At 44.3% G+C, this 22,110-nt stretch overlaps 1 protein-coding gene across 1 annotated transcript in view; it reads left to right on the forward strand.

Moving 5' to 3' along the window:
- The window catches only part of LOC135398666 (uncharacterized), a 55,414-nt gene that overhangs the window by 27,473 nt on the left and 5,831 nt on the right, over window positions 1-22,110 (forward strand). The window contains exons 4-9 of the mRNA XM_064630078.1: window positions 12,117-12,322; window positions 12,451-12,622; window positions 15,695-15,866; window positions 17,524-17,624; window positions 21,168-21,312; window positions 21,392-21,652. Coding sequence (XP_064486148.1) covers window positions 12,117-12,322; window positions 12,451-12,622; window positions 15,695-15,866; window positions 17,524-17,624; window positions 21,168-21,312; window positions 21,392-21,652 — 1,057 coding nt within the window. The remainder of the gene's footprint in view (window positions 1-12,116; window positions 12,323-12,450; window positions 12,623-15,694; window positions 15,867-17,523; window positions 17,625-21,167; window positions 21,313-21,391; window positions 21,653-22,110) is intronic.

Raw genomic sequence — 22,110 nt, forward strand, 5'->3', positions numbered from 1 at the left:
ATTCTTTTAGGACTCGGAAAGTGTCTCTTTGAGCAAGCTTGGAATCATTTACCGTCTAATGCGCTACAGGTAAGAATGCTGCGTAAGTCGGAAAATTCTCTAACGTCGAAATGTCTGTATCATGTCTGTGTCGTTTTTCTCAGTGTTCTTTGACGGCGGGACTTCTACTTGGCCGGTGAGTTCCAGCGATTGGAAAACACGAAGGAACAATGAAATCGGTAGCCGTTCATAAGGCAACAAGGGACCAGAGGCTACAGTTGCCTCGCTAGCAGGCAGGACCCGAGCTAATTATACTGGTGAGTAACATCGACGATCCTTCTTATTTACATAAGGTGGTGATATTGTGATCGTGATCTATATAAACGGACGCTCTGTGATTTGCAAACATAAATAACCACAAAGTGGTCTTGACACAGGCATGAACAGCTCATCAGTTGACACTTCACGATTTTTTACAGATGCAACATCCAAGTGCCTATGTGTACAGATAAGCAGAGGTCCCAGCACAACCACAAGCCAATAGTGCAGAAGATAAACACGAGGGCTATAGCAAATTCAAGTCAACGCTTATGCCATATGTGCTTTGGGTAATAAAGTGATTCTATTCCCCACTTTCCTGCGAAATTATTTTTATACCAGACTTGGGATGTCTAAATGAACATTCAAAGTGTTAAGGGGATATACTAAAATAAATGTAAAATTACACTGAACGTGTACTTTTTATCGTCATGGCAGCGTTGGAGAAACGTTGTAAAGCGCTGTTTATTTTATGCTCTCATGTCGTACAGTCTGGTACGTTGTATTCACATATAAACTGCATTTCATATACGTTAAATTTACGTTGATCAGCACTTGTTAAATTAACATGTTTTCGAGCGGACATTTGACATCATGATTTCACGTTCGCTTTCATCGTCGATTCAACATTAATTTCGTTGATATACAACGTTTTTTCTACGTCGAATTTACAATAGTGTGTTGACTGGGTAGTGGATGGCGGCGGTGGTGAGCTCTGAGTCGCAAGTAATGGCGAATGGCCTCCCTCTGCCGTAAGACTTCAATGGGTATTTCGTGGGCTTCTGCTATCACCATCCGCGTTTCTGCAGCTCTCGAGACGCGAAGACATACCCTTAAACTCCGTGCTAGAATACACCGCAGTTGTTGTTCTTGCGTCTGTGAATTCCGTGCAAGACTGGTAGGCTACATAGCAGAGTCCCTCCGACAAGGGCTTTGTGGATGGCCAGAAGAGACTTCTCATTCATGCCCCACTTGGGCCCAGCAAAGTGGCGAATGACGGAAATCCACCGGTGTGCCTTTGTGTCCAGGTGATCGATATCTTTCTTCCAGGACAAGTTGGAGTCTATAGGATGACACCCAGGATGAACCAGTTTCTCTAAGCATGAGCCAAACCTGCACTTTCTCTAACACAAAATCAACAAATATACAATACTAATTAAAATCACCATCATGACCTAGGCTAGACGAACACAATGAAATACAATTTTTATTCTAACAATCAGACACTACAAACCTCACTTTGTTTATGAATACATTGGAGGCATCCACTGTAACACACAGAAAATATACAGGGGAGAATAATGAACCAGGTAGGGAACATTCCTTTTCTTTCTTTCCTCAAAACGGGGGACACTTTCTCTCTCTCTCTCAAGCCGAATTGCCGTGATGCCTTTGCATAGAGGCGCTGTTATTATTGAACAATTACCGCAAATATATGCTAACATTATTCAATTCTGAAGAGCATATAGAGAAAGTCAACAGTTGTTCAATGTCAGAAATATTAGACTAACATCATCTCAGCGAAACAATGCTCAACCAGTTTCTGGTAATGAGAAACATTACAAATTTAATAACTTCCAATTTTGTATGATATCTTTGCAACAGAAAGTTCTACATGCAGGACCGCAAAGAAACAACACAAGTATTCATCTGAAATGTAAATTAAGTTTTGTACAAAGGAAACCATCAGACAAAACACAGAAATACATAATAGATAGTTGAGGCTTTCCCAACTTAGGGAATATTCGACTGAAGTACTTTGTACTAATGTCAATCGAATGAACACCTGAAACAAAAACAAGCCAATAATTATTTTTTTCACATCAGGCAATCGTTTATAAGCAAGCAATATGAGTGCCCTACAAAGGAAACATATCCTTTTCGTTAACATACAGGGCCAAGTAGATGGGTAGAAATCCAGCGAACCTTTAGAGATGTAGGAAGGGAGTTGCCTCAGGACAGAAGCCGCCGATATTTCGAACAGAGACTGTTCTTCTGGGCACCGTCCTCATCATTGGCATGGTATTTAAAGTGTTAGGTGTCACGTGTTTAAAGGTTCATGCGAATTGTGGGTCTTGCATGTTGTCCCGTTTCGTCCACGTGTTCGTGAACCTCCCATTTTTCTGTAACCGGTCTGGAGCCTAGATCACTACGTTCGCATAATCCCCTCCACAAAGCGGCCATTCACTCCGGCCGTAGAAGCCCATACGGACCCTTTTCCTCCCTCCGGGCTGTTGACCCACAATTCGCATGAACCTTTAAACACGTCACACCTAACCCTTTAAATGCCATGCCAATGATGAGGACGGTGCCCAGAAGAAGAACAGTCTCTGTTCGAAATATCGGCGGCTTTTTTCCTGAGGCAACTCTCTTCCTCGGGCCAAGTAGAGGAATTCAATAAACACAAGAAACTAAGAGAGGACATGCTTTCTAGCCGAACCCCGCCGACCATACACTTCCCGCTCCTGCCAAGGGAGAAGAAAGACACCCGCAGTGTGTAGGGACTCGTACACAAAATAATTGAAAGCATGCATTTTTCTTACACGAAAACGCGTCACATTTTTGTAAATCAGTTTGCATAATCCTCAGTCCATGATGATCTTACGAGCACTACATGGGCGGGATTTTAATTACATGCTAAGCCTGATAGCACACGGAAGAAGAGGTGAATGCCAATTTGAACGATTCAGGAATCGAAGCATCAGTAAGACCACAAAATTTTAACCAATAAAATGAACACAGGTACGCCTTAATTAAGTATAGAAGCACACTGGAAAACAGAACAAACAATTACTCTACAAAGGAAACTACAAAAAACAACTGCAGTTGTCCTGTGAAGTTCTCCCGTGTTTTCGTCTCTCGTGCTGCTTTTATAGTACTCTCATGTACGCCTACATGCAAAAAAGGAAACGTCAATAAGAGATTGCGCAAGTTCGTAGCAACTAAATGCAAGTTAGTAAAGCACTAGAAATACGGTGAAGTCACATCACCTGCATTAATCAACACTGGATTTAGCGACCCATCATAAGGAACTATTATATGGTGCATTCTCAATTCATCACTCGAGACGAAGACAGCAAACGAAAACTTCCGAGTAGAGTTTGAAATAGGACAATTGTACTTTATCAAAATAAACAAGTTATAAGTTTGTAATTGAAAGAAAAAGTGTAGATTCTTTTGTAATCACATGATCACCAAATTCTATGCATCACAACGAAAACAGACGGTGAAGATTGATTTCGAATGTGTTTAGCATGTACCGATAGAGTGAGAACAATGATTAGGTCCAAGTACTGACAGGAAACGAATATTCCGCATTACGAGCAAAAATTCCTTCTAAATCACTTCCATCATCACTTTCTCATCCCTTCCACAAGCGCAATGGGGCAGTGTACCGCCATAACGGCGGAGAATGACACACCGCATCATCATCCCATTTATGTGTGTGTGTGTGTCCTTCTAAATCGTATGTTGCCAGAGTGGACTGCCAAAGAGCTTTCTTGCCGGCTACCTCCCCACCGTCCATAAATTCCCTCCCCTGTCAACAATAGAACACAGAGAAGCATGGTCTTTACAACTTCAACGCCCGAAGGATAGAATTGACTGGGAAGAATAGGTACACAAAGTGAAAATAACATTCTCTACATTCACATCAAACTAACACTTTTCCTCTTTCGACATTCTTTTTAATAATATTTCAAACATGAAAAAACTCAATTGAAAAGATTTTTGAGTGCATAAACAGAACAGCCATATGAGGACGACCAGTTTACACGGAGCTCGTGGACTCAACACGACAAAGAGGGCAAGCGAAAGATTTTCGAAGCTTGTAAAGCAACTATCAAAATAAACAATTCCATAACTGGAAGATACTTTTCAAGTCAATGAAAGTTCAACTAGAATCTTCTTGTAAACCACTCTATCTCTTTGCCAATCAACCAAACGAATTTGATTTCATTAGAAGGAGACAACACACTAATTTTAGAAATAAATAAAGAGAAACACCAATAAATTTAGAAGTCATGAAAATATAAGCCTTCCTGCGGGGCTCCTTTCCGTGTTCCATTGAGGACAGATGTCAAAATTCTTGGTGTGACTTTTGATTGCACTGGCATATCTAGCGTAAATTGGCCACGTGTGTTTAATCGTTGCAGAGCTGTCCTGCGGCAGCTTAAGTTTGTTGATTTGCCCATCACTTTTCGCGCTCATCCGCTAGTGGCCTGGTACTACAGTCGCTTGTGGTTCCTAGGAGTCGTTACCACGTCGCCACCACTAATTCGTACTGCCATCACTAGGCACACGTTCCGTTTTTTCTGGGGCGTTTCGGTGGAGTGGGTCGCGAGGTCCCGCTTGCACCCTATACGTGACCAGGGCGGCTTAGCCTTGCCGGTGGTGCTCGACAAGTGCCTTGCACTTCAATCGCACGTTTATTTCGAGGCATTGCACACTCCCGAACACCCAGCGTGCGCACTAGTGCAGTACTCTCTGGGATCTGCCACCAGGTGGTTCGTTGAGAGCCCTAGGTTTCGGCCTAGGTCCGAAGTCCTGCCTCATCAATACAGTGCCTGTGTTGATGTTGTAAGGCGTTTACGACTCCAGCTTCCGGACGCTGACATCCAGTTATGGGCTGTCAGCGATTTTTATACAGCTATCAGGGAGTTGGAGTCCGGTCCCGCAGTCCCTTCGGTGCTGACGAAGCTGTCTTGGTGTCGAATCACTGCGGGCTGGCTAGATGCCCGCCGCGCCAGTCTTCAGTGGAAGTTGACCCACGATGTTCTTCCTCTTCGTGAGCGATTCCACCGTTTTCACATCTCTCGCTCTGACGGTTGCCCATCTTGCGGGATGTGTGAAACCGCAGAGCACTGTTTCAGGCGTTGTCGTGTTCCTCTTTTGCTGTGGCGCAGATTAACCCAGATATTTCAGTTGTCGACTGTCGCCTGGGCCACCGTGCAGTTCCTGGAACCGTTGCCTGTTTCGCGCGTTCAGCGTAAACAATTGGCATTATTAATTACCAAGATAAGCTTTCAAATTTGGATCCGTCGTTGCCGGCTGGCTTTCGGTGGCCTAGACTTCGGAGACGCAGCTATATTTCAGGCTGTCAGGGCAGGGCTTCGTAGCCACATCGTCCGTGAGGAAGCACTGTATGGTCTTGTGGAGTGCTCTCGCCGCTGGCTGACGTCTACTCGTCTTCTCCGCCACGTTCAGAGTGAGTGGCAAATCATGTTCTAGCCAGCTCGCTAGGACTGTACTGCACTCTGCAGCGACCCTCCCGTGTTTGGGTTGTTCGCTTGGTATGGTCAGTACGAAAAGCAAACTCTCCTAGAGAGTGTTGTTATCTAGCTTGTAGGACTGTAACGTAAAGTTAGTGTCTGTCCAAAGGGGACTACCTCCATAGTAGCTCTCCTGCTTGATGACAATACACGCATATTTCTTTCAAAGTGGGCTGCCTTAGACTTAGTGGCACAGGATCTTTTATATTTTTGCGTTTTATACCGCGACACCCATTCTTCGTCATCGAAAACAATCGAAGAGGAGAAACGGAAAATGACATGCTGGTGGCTGAGGTTGAAAAACTGCAAAAATAGTTGGTTTCTACTGTAAACGTCTGCTCACTTTTAAAAGAGAGAAATGAAAAAAGATTCACTATAGCTGCATGCAGAAGAACATGATCCTATAGTGCTCCTGAGACTATCCCATTTTTGTCCCCAGATGTTGTCCCTATGATCGTCTCCGGTGTCTCATTGTAACACTTTTCTAACAAACTGCGGATCCTGTGGGGATATTCCCAGGATGTCATTTCTGTCCCACAATGACATCTTTAGGATGAGTGAGGGATGTCACCGTGTTCTTAGGGACAGTCAGAGATGTGTCTTCTCGTATGCACGATATTGCGTGCAATTTCCTCTACAAGTTTGAATAACTATATCCCTGACTGTACATGTCATGGAAAAGCAACTTCTGAATCACATCGTTAGTTATCGATTAAATTCGATGTCAGTGTGACAGATTTCTTGCTGTATCAGTCACATAACTAAAGCTTACATATTGCGAAAATTGCACACTACGTAAATGTATTCGTGAACTGGCACACTTGGCCAAAGGTCTTTTGCGAATACGAATCTTTTGATATGCACACGATATTGAAATGGCTGTCATCAATGAATTACTTTCTCCACCCGTTGTATTTTTGTTGCTTTCAGGCAATTAAATTATATATTGTTGCAAGTTTTTACATACACAAAAAAACAAAAATAAGACTGTTCTAACGTCAACACGGGATTACTAGGCTCAAAAATGCCTTAACAACAAAGTCAACATGTGTCAATAATTTTGCATAGGAACATTGTTCCCTCTGAATGCTGATTCTGTAACAGTGAATAAATGGTATTAGGGTACTTATGTGGATCTGCATAGAATTTTGAAAGACCCCTATGTTTTCATGACTTCCAAATTTATTGGTGTTCTTCTTTATTTTTTTTTTTTATTAGCATGTTGTCTCCTTCTAATGAAATCAAATCCGTTCGGTTAACTGGCAAAGAGGTATAGTGATTTACAAGATTATGCTAGTTGAACTTTCGCTGACTTGCTATATCTTGAGAAAAGTATCTTTCAGTTATGGAATTTTGATAGTTGCCTTACAAGCTTCGGAAGTCTTTCGCTTGCCCTCTTTGTTGTGTTGAGTCCATATGCTCCGTGTAAACTGGTTGTCCTCATATGGCTATTCTGTTTATGCACTCAAAAATATTTTTGAATTAGTCCTTTTTTAGAGTTTGAAATATTATAAAATTGATTGCCTAAAGAGGAACAGTGTTGATTTGATCTGAATGGAGAGAATTTCATCTTCACTTTGTGTGCCGATTCTTCCCTGTCAATTCTATATTCTTCGGGCGTTGAAGTTGCAAAGGCCATGCTTCTCTGTGTTCTGTTGTTGACAGGAGAGGGAGTTTATGGACGGTGGGGAGGTAGCCGGCAAGAAAGCTCTTTGGCAGTCCTCTCTGACTCCATACGATTTAGAAAGAATTCTTGCACGTAGTGCGGAATCGTTTCCAGTAAGTAGTTGGACCTAAGCATTGTTCTCACTCTATTGGTACCATGCTAAACATATAATCGAAATCGATCTTCACCGACTGTTTTCGTTGTGATGCGTAGAATTTGGTATAGTGATCATGTGATGACAAAAGAATCTACACTTATTCTATGAATTATAAACGTATAATTCGTTTATTTTGATAGAGTACAATTGCCCTATTTCAAACTCTACTCGAAAGTTTTCGTTTGCTGCCCTTGTCTTGAGTGATGAATTGAGAATACATCATATAGCAGTTCCTTATGATGGGTCGCTTGAATCCAGTGTTGATTAATGCAGGTGATATAACTTCGCCGTATTTGTAGCACTTTAGTAACTTGCATTTAGTTGCCACGAACTTGCGCAATCTCTTATTGCCGTTTCCTTTTTTTTTTTGTATGCAGATTCTTGAAGGGCGTACAAGAGAGCATAAGGTGAAAATCGTCCAGTGGCCCACCACAGTTGATATGATCGCCGAGTTTCAATAAGTGGCGATACATCAGAAGTACAACAATGTTGAACTTCTGCTCATTCGACATCACTGATCCAGGTGATTGCAACAACTGGTAGATGAAAATAATTGCATAGCCGTGATAGTGGAATACATCATGTGATAAGATTTTTTACGTTTTAGTACTTTCCACGTCGATAGATAGATGTAATTTCAACACATCCATTATGAATCATGCGATATACACCGCTTGTATATGGTAATTTGATCTGACTGCTTTCTTCATGAATGAAATGCCGTTTGCAATGACTCCGATTACATCTGGCGTCGAGTACTTCTGTTCGTTAGCTGACCTCAAATACTCCACCATCAATCCCAGTGGTCCTTCCGAATCTTGTTGTACAGATATTTTTGTAACAACTCTAGACATGGTACACAATTTCTTGTACCTTCAACTCTGTAATTTGTCCCATATCTCCGAATACGACCACGTCTATGACACTTCGAAATGCTGCGATAATGGAATCGTTTCGAGACTTCTTTTTTAAAGCAATTTTTTATCACATCCTCCTATGACTTATGGTATCGTGTGCAAAATCCGTCCATCTCTTCGATGATGTTTTCATTTGCATTATGATTGTTCGTTCTGTTTTCCAGTGTGCTTGTAGACTTAATTAAGGCATACCTGTGTTAATTTTATTGGTTAAAATTTTGTGGTCTTATGCTGATGCTTCGATTCCTGAATCATTCAAATTGACATTCACCTCTTCTTCCACGTGCTATCAGGCTTAGAATGTAATTAATATCCCGCCCATGCTGCGCTTGTAAGATCATGATAGATTGAGAATTATGTAAACTTATTTATAAAAGATGTGACACGTTTTCGTGTAAGAAAAATGCATGCTTTCGATTATTATGTGTACGAGTCCCCACATCCTGCGGGCGTCCTTCTTCTCTCTTGGTAGGAGCGGGAACTTTATGGTCGACGGGGTTCGGCTAGAAAGCATGTCCTCTCTCAGTTTCTTCTGTTTATTGAATCCCTCTACTTGGTCCTGTATGTTAGGATATGTTTCTTTTGTAGAGCACTCATATCGCTTGCTTATAAATGATTGTCTGACGTGAAAAAAGTAATTATTGGCTTGCCTTTGTTTCAAGTGTTCACTCGATTGAGATTAATAAAAAATACTAATCTTGAGTCGAATATTCTATGAGTTGGGAAAGCCTCAACTATCTATTATGTATTTCTGCATTGTGTCTGATAATTTCTTTGCACAAAACTTTTATGATAATTTACATTTCAGATTAATACTTGTGTTGTTTCTTTGTGGTCCTGTATGTAGAACTTTCTGTTGCAAAGATATCATAAAAAAATTTGAAGTTATTAAATTTGTAATGTTTCTTGTTTTCATAAATTGGTTGATATTGTTTCGCTGAGATGATGTTAGCATAATATTTCTAACATTGAACAATTGATGACTTTCTCTAATATGCTCTTCAGAATTGAATAATGTTAGCATTTATTTGTGCTAATTGTTAAAAATAATATCTCCTCTGTGCAAAGGCATCACGGCAATTTGCCTTGAGAAAGAGAGAGAAAGTGTCTCCCGTTTCGAGAAAAGAGGGGGGAAAGTGGGATATAGCTCGCCTTGGTTCGTTATTCCCTCGTGTATATTTTCTGTGTTACAGTGGATGCCTCCAGTGGATTCATAAAACCCTTAGTCTCGGGGTTTTACATTATGCACAAAGTAATGTTTGCAGTGTTTCTTTGTTGGAATGAAAATTATATTTCATAGTGTTCGCCTAGCCTAGGTCGCTGTAGTGATTTTAATTAGTATTATGTAATTGTTGTTTGCGTGTTGGAGAAAGTGCAGGTTTGGCTAACGCTTAGAGACACCGGCTCACTCTGATATCGTTGTATGTTTTCATTAGCGCTGGCTATCGATTGTCTTGATAGAATTCTTGTTCTGTTCTTCAGAATCGAATTATTTTCTTACAAGTGCGCTGGTCACATACAGGTAGATTGAAACTAATTAAAAGTCGTGTCCTGGAGGCAACAACGCATGCGCAGTTTAGATGAGTCTTCGCTTTGTGTCTCCCCACTTCATCATCAGAGTATATATGTTGTTGTATAGTATGTGTAGTGAGAGGCAGTGTCCCCACCCGTTTCGAAGAAATAATGTGAAAGAGGAGGAAATGAGCTGCGATGGTTCGTGTATATTTTCTGTGTTGGATACATCCAATAGATTCATAAAACAAAATTGTTCTCATAGTGTTCGCCTAGGTTAGGTCGCGGAGATGATATTATGTTGCTTCAGTGGATAGGTTATTTTACTACATGTATCTGTTTTTTGCGTGTTGGAGAAAGCGCTGGTTTGGCTCTCTATTAGTGCTGGCTATAGATTGTGTTCCTCTGTTCTTCAGAATCGAATTATTTCCTTTCGTCTGTACTGGTCACTTAATAAGAAACTCTTTTTAAAGTTGTGTCCCATAGGATTTGAACAAAGCATAATGATTGGGGTCTTTGGGGGGTGGTCTTCCCTGTTGTGCTCGAAATGCGTTTAATTCCTTACGTCTATCAGCACTTAATAAGAAACTATTGTTAAAAGTTGTGTCCTGGAGGAACAAAGCATGTGTCGTGCTCGGAATTCGATTACTTACATCTATCAGCACTTGTAATTTTAAGTGAAATTAAAACCCCACTATTCTAAGTGTTGTGATTCCTTTTGCAATGATGGTGCTCACATATAGGAATTTCAGAGGTGCTATAATAAAAGTTGTAGTTTTGATTGTAATTGTATTAATTAAGAATACCTTCTTCAATTAAAACGTTGTGTCTTTTGATATAGAAACATAGTCTTTTAATTCCCATTCATTGAGAACTTGTGTGTAAGATATGGTGATTGCCAATAATTATATGCATTGAGTTTGATTCTTTCTGTGTGATGGTTCATTGTAGTTAGTGGGTGATGCCGCGAAATGCCTCTTTGATGCTATTGAATCATACCCATATCGAAGCTGTGAAATTGGTAATGAGTAAGTATATTCTTTATTATAGGAATTGTACTGTCTTGTGTTGTCTCTTTTTCAGATCGTGAATGTTTTTTTTTTTTTTCTGCTGAGTTTTTTTCCTTCACACAGATTGGCAACATAATTGTCACAATTCCCAGCACTATTGGCTTTAGTAAATATATTTCTACTTGTAATTTTTGTGTATGACACTTCATTGCATGTCTATATTTGCATGTAAACTACCCTCGCGCCACCCACTGGACAAACCGAGCTGCTGTTGCGGCTGGAAAAATTCCCAACGGTGGCACTCCTAGCGGCAAACTGGGCAACTGGACATGTCCGTATACTACTAGCATAAATATATTCGTCTTGACATTATGTCCATTCATAAAGCACGCGGACTGTAATTGCTAGCTGCAGCTATGCCTGCACGAGCAATATGTTTCATGTTCTGGTATTCTCTCAGAAGACAGTCCCATCGTCGTAGCACGAAGACTACCCCAGTATGCTACACATTTTGTGCTAGATAGCAAAGAGTAGGGCACGCCGAGTTTAGGTATAGCTGAACTTGTACTCAGATATTTTCTGGAGAATAAAAAATTGTCACCGACTTAACGCAACAGGCAATAACAATTTATTTAGATGTTTCGTCTGCTATGCGGGAGACATCATCAGTGCAAGGTTAGGGACGATAAATAAATTGTTATTGCCTGTTGCGTTAAGTCGGTGACAATTTCTTATTCTCCAATTATGACGCCCGGCTTTTGGGATATCTTCAGATATTTTCATTATATGCTACGTCTTATAACTAAACCTTAAAGTGCTGCGATTTTGAAGTTCCAGTTGTTCACGTTCTTAGGCACCTTGAGGCTTGTGTTGTGTTCGCCTGTTTCAGCCTCAGAACCATGGGGGTTCCCAGGATTTTTTTTAGGGGAGGCAAGAGTGCAAACCCCCCCTCCCTACCACATCTTTTTCTGGAGGCCGACGTTGCGCACTGTGTGGGTGTTCAGGGGTTCCTATTATGACATCTGGGAATAATCATTACGACCTATGACTAAAGAGTGCACTATTTTCTCAAGCAAACTTGGAGTTCCCCCTCTCGGTACGCCCATGCTCAGAACAGTTACTTTCCATCAAGTTCCGTTTATTTCTTCATTCATCTCTGCATTAATTTATTTCGTGCTCCTTCGACTTCTTTCCACTTCCTTCCACACGTTCACATACACATTCACGCTTCGAAAGTGACACTGAACTGCAATGCCTTCTTCATGTTTTTCCATCTCTCTTTCTTAGGAATTGATTCTTTTCTCCGAGTCTGAGGGATATGCAACGGTAACGTCACTGCTTCAGGAGGGGCAGAAATTAACTTTCGAACGTCCAGAGCGAACAGATCCGCGAAGCACGCCATTAAGTGTGTTGTATTCCAGCGGTACAACGGGGTTACCGAAAGGCGTCATATCGTCTCATTACAACTTTCTGAGCCAGATGCTGCAAGCGGGGTGAGTATCGAGCAAAAGTCAACTGAACGTCCAAACTATAATATTTTTATCCTAAGTAATGGTAGGAACACTAGTGCTGCCTAATGAGAAACATCACAGTCACTGAGCGATTAAAAAAAATCGTGCAGGCAGGACGGTGAGCCTTTCTGCAATTACACGGACGTGATCGTGCAGTGGTTACCGTGCACTCACCTATCCGGCGTCTTCTTCACGCTGGTCTCCCTTGGGCAGGGCGCCACACTTCTTGTTTTACCTTCCTTCAAACTGGATCTCCTCTTTGCTTCCATACAGAAGTATCAGGTAAGACTTTCCATCTATCCACACATACCGTGTATTGAAACGAGCGATATCACCAAGGAATATCCTAGTGGAAGAAAAAAGAAACTGCTCTCTGGACGGAAGTTCCGCCTTGTCTCATGCTGACCATTCGCACGGCGCCGGAATGTTGGGAGTGACGCCCTGCGCACATCTGCAGACGACACCGTCGGCCCTGTCGTCTGCTACGGAATGTCATGCGGCTGAGCCGCAGGATATTTCCCCTGGTTAGAAAAGCACGAAACGAAATGACATTGAGAGCTCGCGCTCACGTGGCTGCAGAAAGCTACGACGTTTTTCGCATCTTCCGCCGTAGTATTCTGGGGAATGTCACTCGTGTGAATATATGGAGACTCTCATACGGACACCTTGCGCCATTCTCTTGCACTCCGTTTCCTTCGTGATGCTGGCCGCAGTCACATCGATATCGTATCATTACTTCGCTCGAGATCACGCGCAAGCATCAAAATTGAGGTTGTTGGGTTGGCTGTCGCGTTCTATTACCGATTGGTCGGTCTGTCGACATTACGGCTCGACGCTCGGGAGAGATCGCGCATCCTGGGCTTGCTTCATAGGTGATTGCGCTGACATCTGCTTTAGGCTGTCTGAGAAAAGGTAAAAAACAGAAAAAATTGAGGCAGCATAGCCGGAATTCTTCCCAAAGTCACCTTGCAGTCTCGGCGTAGAAGGTGCTTATCTTAACCATGCTACGCTCCGCGCTTGCTAGCGCTGTCCACAATGCAAGAGTAAAAACAGAATGATTCGTGATTAGCAATCGTATTCTGGCTTCACTCACGCGGGTCAGACTCATATACAGGGTGTCCCAGCAAACGTGTCATAGAATTATAATAAAAAGCTACGCGACCTAGAATAATGCGGTCAACGGCATTTGTTCTTACTAGGTTTTTGCCACCTCTTGACGTGAATGTCGTGTATCGTAAGTTTAATTATGTAAATGTTTGTGAACTGAACTCGGAAATTTGCCAAGTAACGGTCACTTTTTTACCCCACCAATATGAAGAGCGTGCCGAATTCACTCAAATTCATGATAATTGACAGTGATATTCACGAGCTATCCCATCCAAAAAAATAGCCGAACATCATGCTTTTCGGAGCACCGGACCATAACGCGCTACGACTTTTTGGGCGCAGTCCCTGTCAGTCCGACGAAAGGAGATTCCAAACCCAGCCCACAGAGTGATAGTAGAAAAAATGATAGTTCCGAAATTGGGAGAGGGAAAGCATGATCCCAGCGAAAGCCAGACGCGATAAGCTATGCCTGTGTTACCTCTTTCTGGGATGCCGGTGTGAGCTGGGTTTCCAACCTACTTTCGTTGGACTGACAACTATTGCGCTGAAAAATTCGTCGCGAGCTATCCTCGTGGAGCTCCGTAGAGCATGATGTTCGGCTATTTTTTCTGATGGGATAGCTTCTGAATATCTCTGTCAATTATCATTAATTTGAGTAAATTAGACACGCTCTTTACATTGGTGGGGTAAAAAAGTGATCTTACTTGGCAAATTTCCGACTTCAGTTCGCAAAAATTTACACAATTAAACTTACGTTACACGACATTCACATCAGGAGGTGGCAAAAGCCTAGTAAGAACAAAGGGTGATGACCACGTGATTCTAGGTGGTGTAGTTTTTTTATATATATAATTGAATGACACGTTTTCTGGGACACCCGTGTACTGTGCACTTCAAGGTGTCCTCTCAGTAGACTTGGCAGTACATTGAGCACGTGCTCGCTACGCGTGCCTGGAGCGCTGCCAAGACTATATTGGGAAGCGCACCAGGCTAATACTTGAGCGCGGAGCGAGAACACGGCAGTTAGGCCTTGGTACACCGCTTGTTTCCAGGAGGCGCAAAGAGGACGAAGAAGCCATCATGTTGCTTTACAGTACCACAGCGCGTGCGCTGAAGTGGAGTGGTCATGCTGCTAGCCGCAACTTCTTCTGCCACGTTCCTGCGCCTACTAACTATGTTCCTACTGCCGCCGCTCTCGGAGCGGGGAACAGAGAACGGCAAGAATGTCCACACCAACGTTCGCCGTACTCTCGAGATATACCGATGAGAGCGAGACAAGCAAGGCTTCCGCAGCGCGCTACGAGGCAATCGTGTGTTTTTAGTCGCCGTGGACGATACGCAAGCAGCGTGGTTACTGTGGCGGATCCAGGGGAGGGGGAGGGGGGCGATCGCCCACAAAACGTCAGTTTATACATTGAATTTCCCTCTCACCCCTCCCCCACCACACGCTCCGACAAAGAAACCGCCCCCTACCCAGAACGAGGGTCTGGATCCGCCCCTGCGTGGTTAGAACGTGGAAAGCGCAGAGGAAAATAAACAACGCGGTAGAACTGAGAACTGACCCTCCTCTTCTGCTTTGGTTTGATTGGTTGATCACTTCAATCACGAAAAGAGCGACTGCTTGGACGGCAGGAAAGTGGGCCTCCGGTGGCCATCCTGGCGTAACGAGCGCCGTTGTGGGCGCTCGCCCGGTAGTGGCAACGTAGCTGTACAGTTATGAGATCAGTCTCCCGCACACCCATGCACAGTCGCTTTTCGGTACGTAAAGCCAGGTGTGACAGAAATTATGAAAATGTATAACGGCTGTGTAGCTGCTGTAAGTTTGTTCAAGAGTATACCATCCCACAGTTATTATTTCAAATCATTCTCTTCGGGCGCATCGAGCGTGAGAATACAATTGAGGAGTAAGCCTCGGATATGGATTGGAGGGAAGCATGGGACAATGCTGTAATATTTTCTTCACGTAACGCTGTCCATGCATGCTCACGTAATGCTGAAAGCATGCTCCTTTCATGGGATACACACAGAACACTCTATGCTACTTTGTATTACACCCTTGGCTATGCGCATGTCGTTTTGTATCCTTCTGTATTTGGCTTGACAAGAGTCCGGCACGCTACCCCCCCCCCCCCCCTACAGTTCCCTGCAGCTCCCTGAGCTTATCCAACAAAGGTGACACCAGAATTGTGCAACGAAATGATTTATTCCTCAGTGAATCATTTCTTTGTCTCTACTTTTTCCAAACAGGGAACTTTTCTTCCACTCTTCCCAACATTTGCCAACATGCTTACGCAATCGCCGCTATGGCCCCAATACAACTTGTCCAGTGTCAGAACAGTGGGCGTTGGTGGCAGCGTTACTCCGGCTGTCGTCGTTGAAAGACTCTCCAAAGTGTTCAATCTGGAAACCTTATTTCACGGTATGTGTTTCCAAGTAGTATGCAGCACTATGCAACACAGTTTGGATTGGAATTGATTGAATTGGATGGGATTTGGATTTAAAAATAACATGAAGATTGTGGCTCTCCAAGTGTGCAGCCGGCTATTACAGCTGACTAGCACCACTACAGGGTGGTTAATAGCACAGGGCACAAGGGGTTGATGATGATATGTGATGACAGCCGAAAGAATGAACAAGTGCAAACTTATATTCTGAACTGATTAAAATGCAGTAGCGCTCTGTCCTCAAGGCTCTCTTCACCTTTCTGGACACCGTAGGGCTTCGATCCATATTGTGAAGGGGCTCATTATTTCACTCCCCGCATCAGAGTACCGGTAGAGTATCGCCCCTGGCGATGAAACTCCCCAATCATCATCTCGTAATAAAGTTGTTGTTTTGCAGTAGCGCAAGTATATACGTACCTTAACCGATGTCTTTAGGCGCTTATCGACTACTATTTTGTCAAGTTAACTCAGACGCAAACATTTCTCCATTTCTCCTTGACCGCCAATGACTGTGGTGGTGGTGGGTGGTGAAAGGGCTTGCCGTTGTCGGCCTCACGTAGGTGGGCAACGTCACGACTGACGCCCTGGGGGAATGTGCGTCCAGGGCCGACTTCTAAGGGAACTGTGCCGACATATGTCTGAAAGCGTCTGAGGAAAACCCAGGAAAAACCCCAGACAGCACAGCCGGCAGCGGGATTCGAACCCGGGTACCTCCCAGTCTCGACGTGACATGGCCAGCACGCTAACCACTGAGCCACGGGAGCTGGTGCCAATGACTGTTGACGCTGTCGTGACTACGGCAAGATGTCGTCCTCTCAGCCAATTGCCGCAGACGATTCCAAATGCAGAAAACATATGGCTTGGCTGACAGTGGCTCGATCCAATGACTACGGCTGTGATTGGTCGGACTTCTATAGACAACTTTCTGTTTACAAACATGTGATGCCACGAGAAGACTGGTTCGACGTTATGGCTGCGTTCCAATACCTCGCGGCCGCGAAGCCGCCTGACTAGGCAGCTGAGTAGACCCCTTTGCTTGTCACTATTGGAACAGGCTTGCCTAGCCGAGGCGCCTGTGGTGTCATCTCGTTGCTCACGCAAGAAATGCGTACGGCGCAAGCGCAGCAGGTACTAGCGTTTCCCGCTGTCAGCCATCTCGGCTGTCAGATGGTCAGGCGTACTAGACTGCATCGATGGGCACTAGGCGGTAGCCGACTGAATAGCGGACTTGGCGAGATTTGGAACGAGACTTAACATGGCGGCACTTCCGGTTAGACCGCTAGGCAGTCGACTAACCGGGGTATCGGAACGCAGCCTATATCTTGCTGTGGTGGGCAAGAAGCGGGAAAAACGCGTCGGCTGATAGGCTGATAAAGCTGATAGTGCCCACCAACATGCTTTGGGCAGCGGGGTACGTAATCAATGGCATTGGGGCGCAGGTCGTCTATTGGTTACGTCACCTCTTTTACCGCTCAAGCCTTGTTGAGTTCCGATGGCGTTGGTGATGTAGCAAATTCAATTCGGGAGAGGGCAAGCTCACTCCCGCGCGTTATCGACACGTTGAGTTGTATGGCATACTGCGCATGATATTGTACAGGAGCAACGTTGCGTACTTTTCTTTCTTTTTGATAGTGTACGGAATGACGGAAGCTAGTGGGATGGTGACGATGTCAGCGACAGGACAAACTACTCTCGAAACAGTTGGATGTCCTCTACCAATGACAGAAATTAAAGTGAGTGGGTTTTAGCTGTGGCAGTATAGTAGTATAGTATTGTAGTAGCATTAGTTGCTCAGGCGAATGAAACATAGAAGGGCGGTAGCAGCACCTAAACGGCTTTCAGCTGTACAATCAGAAGAACAGACTAAGGACCATGTAGGGTTGCGTTGTAAATTACGGATCTAAACATAAACAATGACATATAAGTGAATTCATGTTGCTAGGTTCCTCTTCGAGTGGGGTTTGCAACGGTTGTATAATCAAGAACCAGTACCCTGTAATGAAAGGTGGGCTCGCAGCCGAAATCAACTCCCAAACAATTATTTAAGAAACCAAACTCGTATACAGTAAAGGCGGGGTCCCATAGCCTCGATTTGAGCAGCAGCAGCAGAGCAACAGCAGCGGAGCAGCAGAGCTGCAGCGACACGAGCGGTCCCATAGCACTGAGCGAGAGCAGCAGCGCTGCCGAGCTGCAGAAATTCCCTGCTGCTCTCGTATCCGAATTTTTGGTTGCTGTGCTGCCCTGTTGCTCTGCAGCCTGAGCAGCCGGTCTCGAAAGCCAATCAGGAGGCTGGTTGGTATTGTTTTCGTTCGACGGTGTTTAGGGTTAGCAGGGCGGTGAGTGACGGCAGAAGGTTTGTTTCTGGTTGTTCTGTGATTTGATTCTGAAGACCTGGATACGCTTGTGATTGCCAGTAGTTTGGAGCGAGTGTTCAATCATCGGGACTGCGTGAAGTGCGCTTACAGGACATAATTCAGTTCATAAAGTTCAATAAAGTGTTCGACCGAACCTACGTGATACATATGTTGTGTACCAGTTGTAGCTACATGTTCGCTTGTTTTCTGGAAAGTACTTCAAAACCCGTGACCTGATAACGTACAAGCAAATTACTTTCACGTCCATGCCGTGTGAAAACCAAACCGAACAAATTTCTTGTGGTCGGTATTCCAAGACCTTGCTAGGTGGTTGTAAATGAAACTGACCCTTGAAAAGGGTAGAGGAGATAGACAACGTTCAGACAACAAAAAAAAGGTTCGATAGAGATAGATAATGAACCCATTCCTTGTGAAAACAGGCAGAAAGCAGTGAGTACTAGCAGAAGGGGCCTTTGTTTTCGTTAGACAGTTTTATTTCACTAAGAGCAACGTACGCATTTGACAGTCACCGTAAATCAAAATGTCGAATACTATAGTAACGAGGCAATATTTATGCGACAAGATCCCGTAGAAGAATCTCCACACAACACAGCAAGGACTGTTCTGCACAGCACAGCAGTAGGACGAACCTACGTTGAATGTCATGAAACTGACTACACATCAACGAAGAGTCAGGTAATACGAGGCTCAGACCACCACCACACTCATCTCAAAGTTCACTTATGAGCTCCAAATCCACAATATATCTCTCACACAAACGCCTTTCACCTAGGTTGCGTTCCTAGGTGTGTGCACTAAAAGGCTTAGCCGCTGCGTACGCCTTCGGAATGTGCGAAATGTAAACAATGACACAGTTGCCAACACGTTTTGTGTTTCCTAAGCCGCTGCTGCCGCTAATTCAAAACGAAGCTATGGGACGCCTCCAGCAGCAGAGCAGTGGCAGCAGAAAGCTGCTCTGCTGCCATGTTGCCGTGTTGCTGCTGCCGCACCGCTGCTGCTTTGCTGCTGCTGCTCGCATAAAGCTATGGGACCCGGCCCTAACTCACGGCAACCGAACGAGCTCCTACCATAGACGAAAACTACCAGTTAGGATGTTAAGTTGACGTCAGTGATGGCGACTCACACTGTCGTACCTCCACCTCCATACACCCTGCGTTCGAGGTTATTGCCAGGTTCTATCCAGACGAGAACGGGTCATAAGTTGCTGTAAAGGCGGTACTGTGACCAATACTGCACCTTTACCCGTGCCACGTGTTCTCTGCAACACTACAGCCGTTGTATCCGGTAGATCATCTTGGTGAAATATTATATTTCATTTATTGATTCCTTCAGGGGGGAATTTAAGTGTCATTACAAAAAGGAGGAAGACACGTATATGTTCCAAACAGAAAATAGTCAACAAAAAGGAGAAAAATGATAATTGTCAAAGCACAGTAATTAGTCCGTTGGCGTGTCTGTTGTTGTTGAGGTGGTAGCAGTTAGAAATCGTTTGTGATCGACAATGTCATATATCTGGCATTGAAGGCCATCCAGGTTTCGTTTCTTCTTTACCTTATACGACTTATACGACTACCAATGGGAGTGACCGTAGCCCTTTTTCTCTCTCTGATCTACTGATGTCAGAGCTTGACACGTACGTGTGTGCAAATGGGCTTATACAACGCTACCTAGATATAGAAGTCCTGCTTAATACCTCTTTTCCCTCCTTCGCTACGTGGACACATATAGCCAGAATTCTGTCTGCTACGGCGATTCGCCGTTCTGTGAATTCAAGAACTCGCAAATGATCGCAGATAACTTCGCAAATTTGAACCTGTAGACTAAAAGTGCATCACGCCTTCCAGGCAATCAGTCTTGAGAAAAATAAATGACCGTTTTGCGCTTTATTTTGTTTTCCCATTTAGTACGCGGGGACGTTCATTACTCGCAGACGACAGTGGCTGCCCATGCGGCTGACGGTGGCTCGTCTCCGTGGCTACGGCCGCTGAAAGCACATTCGTGATTGGCTTCCGCCGTTGAAAACACGATCCTAATTGGCTGACTCTTAGTTGTTACGTCACGTCGACGAGTAAGCAGGCTTTCTCTATCTAGGTGGTGTTGGCTTATATCTCGCCAAACACGGCACGTAGAAAGATACTCTGGTGTGCTGCACAATGTCTCGGTCATGTCTCGGTCAATGTCTGCATCATGTCCTGAACCACATGTTCCAAAATGTCACCACCTCGATCCTTAAGGAAGAGTTCACTGTGTTAAGAGTGCTGCAGGGTGTCACAGGTGGATGCGGGTCTTCGCATGAAGCAGCGCTCCTTTGTTTTGCTTTTTCTTGCGGCGTTTCCGAGTTTACATGTGCAGGTGCGGAACCGTAAGAACATGTTCAGTTCGAAACAGACGTTCCATTTGAAATTAGGTTATAGAACTTCATATTCGATTCAGAATTCGAATCGAATGACGCATTTATTCGCTTCGGTATTCGAAAAAAAATCTACAAAATCCAAAAATTCGCACAGTCCTATTTATTGTGCACCGCCGACTCCTTGATGTGCCTCCACAGACGGAGTCGATTCGTCCTCACAGCGTGGTTGCAGGTTTTACAAATACGCTACGACAGTTTGCCTCTGCGCAGGGGAGAGGGAAAAGTGTAGAGAAACCACGTGACGAAGTGTCTGTCCAATCACAATGCAGCAATAAGGGGGTATTCGTAGACCGGCATGGTTCTCCGCATGGGTCCACAAACGAAACCACTTGCGCCAAATAACCTTGTTGCTGTTACCCTCTTATTTGGGAGAAAGACCGATGAGCCCGCTCTACGGGCAATAGGGGAGAGTGGGAAACAGGGAAGCTGCGCAGACAGCTGATCTGCATGCATAGTGTATACAATGAGAAACGGATGTTACGTCACAGATAATCGACCTGTTCTCTGGTGAACCCTTGGGCCCCAATGAAGAAGGTGAGATACTGTGTCGTGGACCCCAAATAATGATGGAATACTTGAACAAGCCTCAGGCCACAGCTTCTGCAATCGACTCGGATGGCTGGTATCGTACTGGTAAGTGAATAATGGAGGACTACATTTCCACATGTGGCTGTTACTTAATACTGGTGACGTAAAAGCTCCGGTGTTACAGGTGATGTCGGGCATTACGACGCACAAGGCCAATTTTACATTACGGACCGTGTTAAAGACCTGATTAAGTGTATGGATCAGCAAGTAGCTCCAGCTGAGTTGGAAGACCTACTCATGACTCATCCTAACGTAAGGCATGTAGCAGTGGCTGGCGTGCCTCACGAGGGCTACGGAGAAGCACCCAGAGCATTTGTCGTGCTCAAAGACACGGAGGATGTTTCCCTTGAAGGAGTGACACGTCAACTTCAGGAGCTTATTTCAGGTAAACGGCAATCTAACCGTGTATTCACACGAGCGACATATCCTAACGGAATATTCTAGTGGAAGAAAAAGCGAAAACGCTGCTAACGTAGCCGAAGTTCCGACCCGTGTTACGTTGTGCATTCACACGGTGCCGGAATACCGGGAGTGGCGTACTGCGCACTTTGCAGACGACATTTAGCAGATGACACCGTCAGCGTCTTTTCCTGTCGTCTGCTGCGGAATATCTTGTGGCTGTGTCGCAGGATATTCACCACGGTTAGCAGTGTACGTGAAGACATGACGTTGAGTGCTCGCGATCACATAACAGCAGAAAACTATGACGTTTTTCGCGTACGTAACCAAGAGTGCCCATATTTTGCATATACCTAGATGAACGAATAAGAAATAGAATGTGAACTTGCATTGACAGAATAAGCCTGCGAAACGATGCTGCACAGATGACGAGTAACAGGAAAA

This window comes from Ornithodoros turicata, chromosome 1 (assembly GCF_037126465.1).
Source record: "Ornithodoros turicata isolate Travis chromosome 1, ASM3712646v1, whole genome shotgun sequence".
Classification (NCBI taxonomy): domain Eukaryota; kingdom Metazoa; phylum Arthropoda; class Arachnida; order Ixodida; family Argasidae; genus Ornithodoros; species Ornithodoros turicata.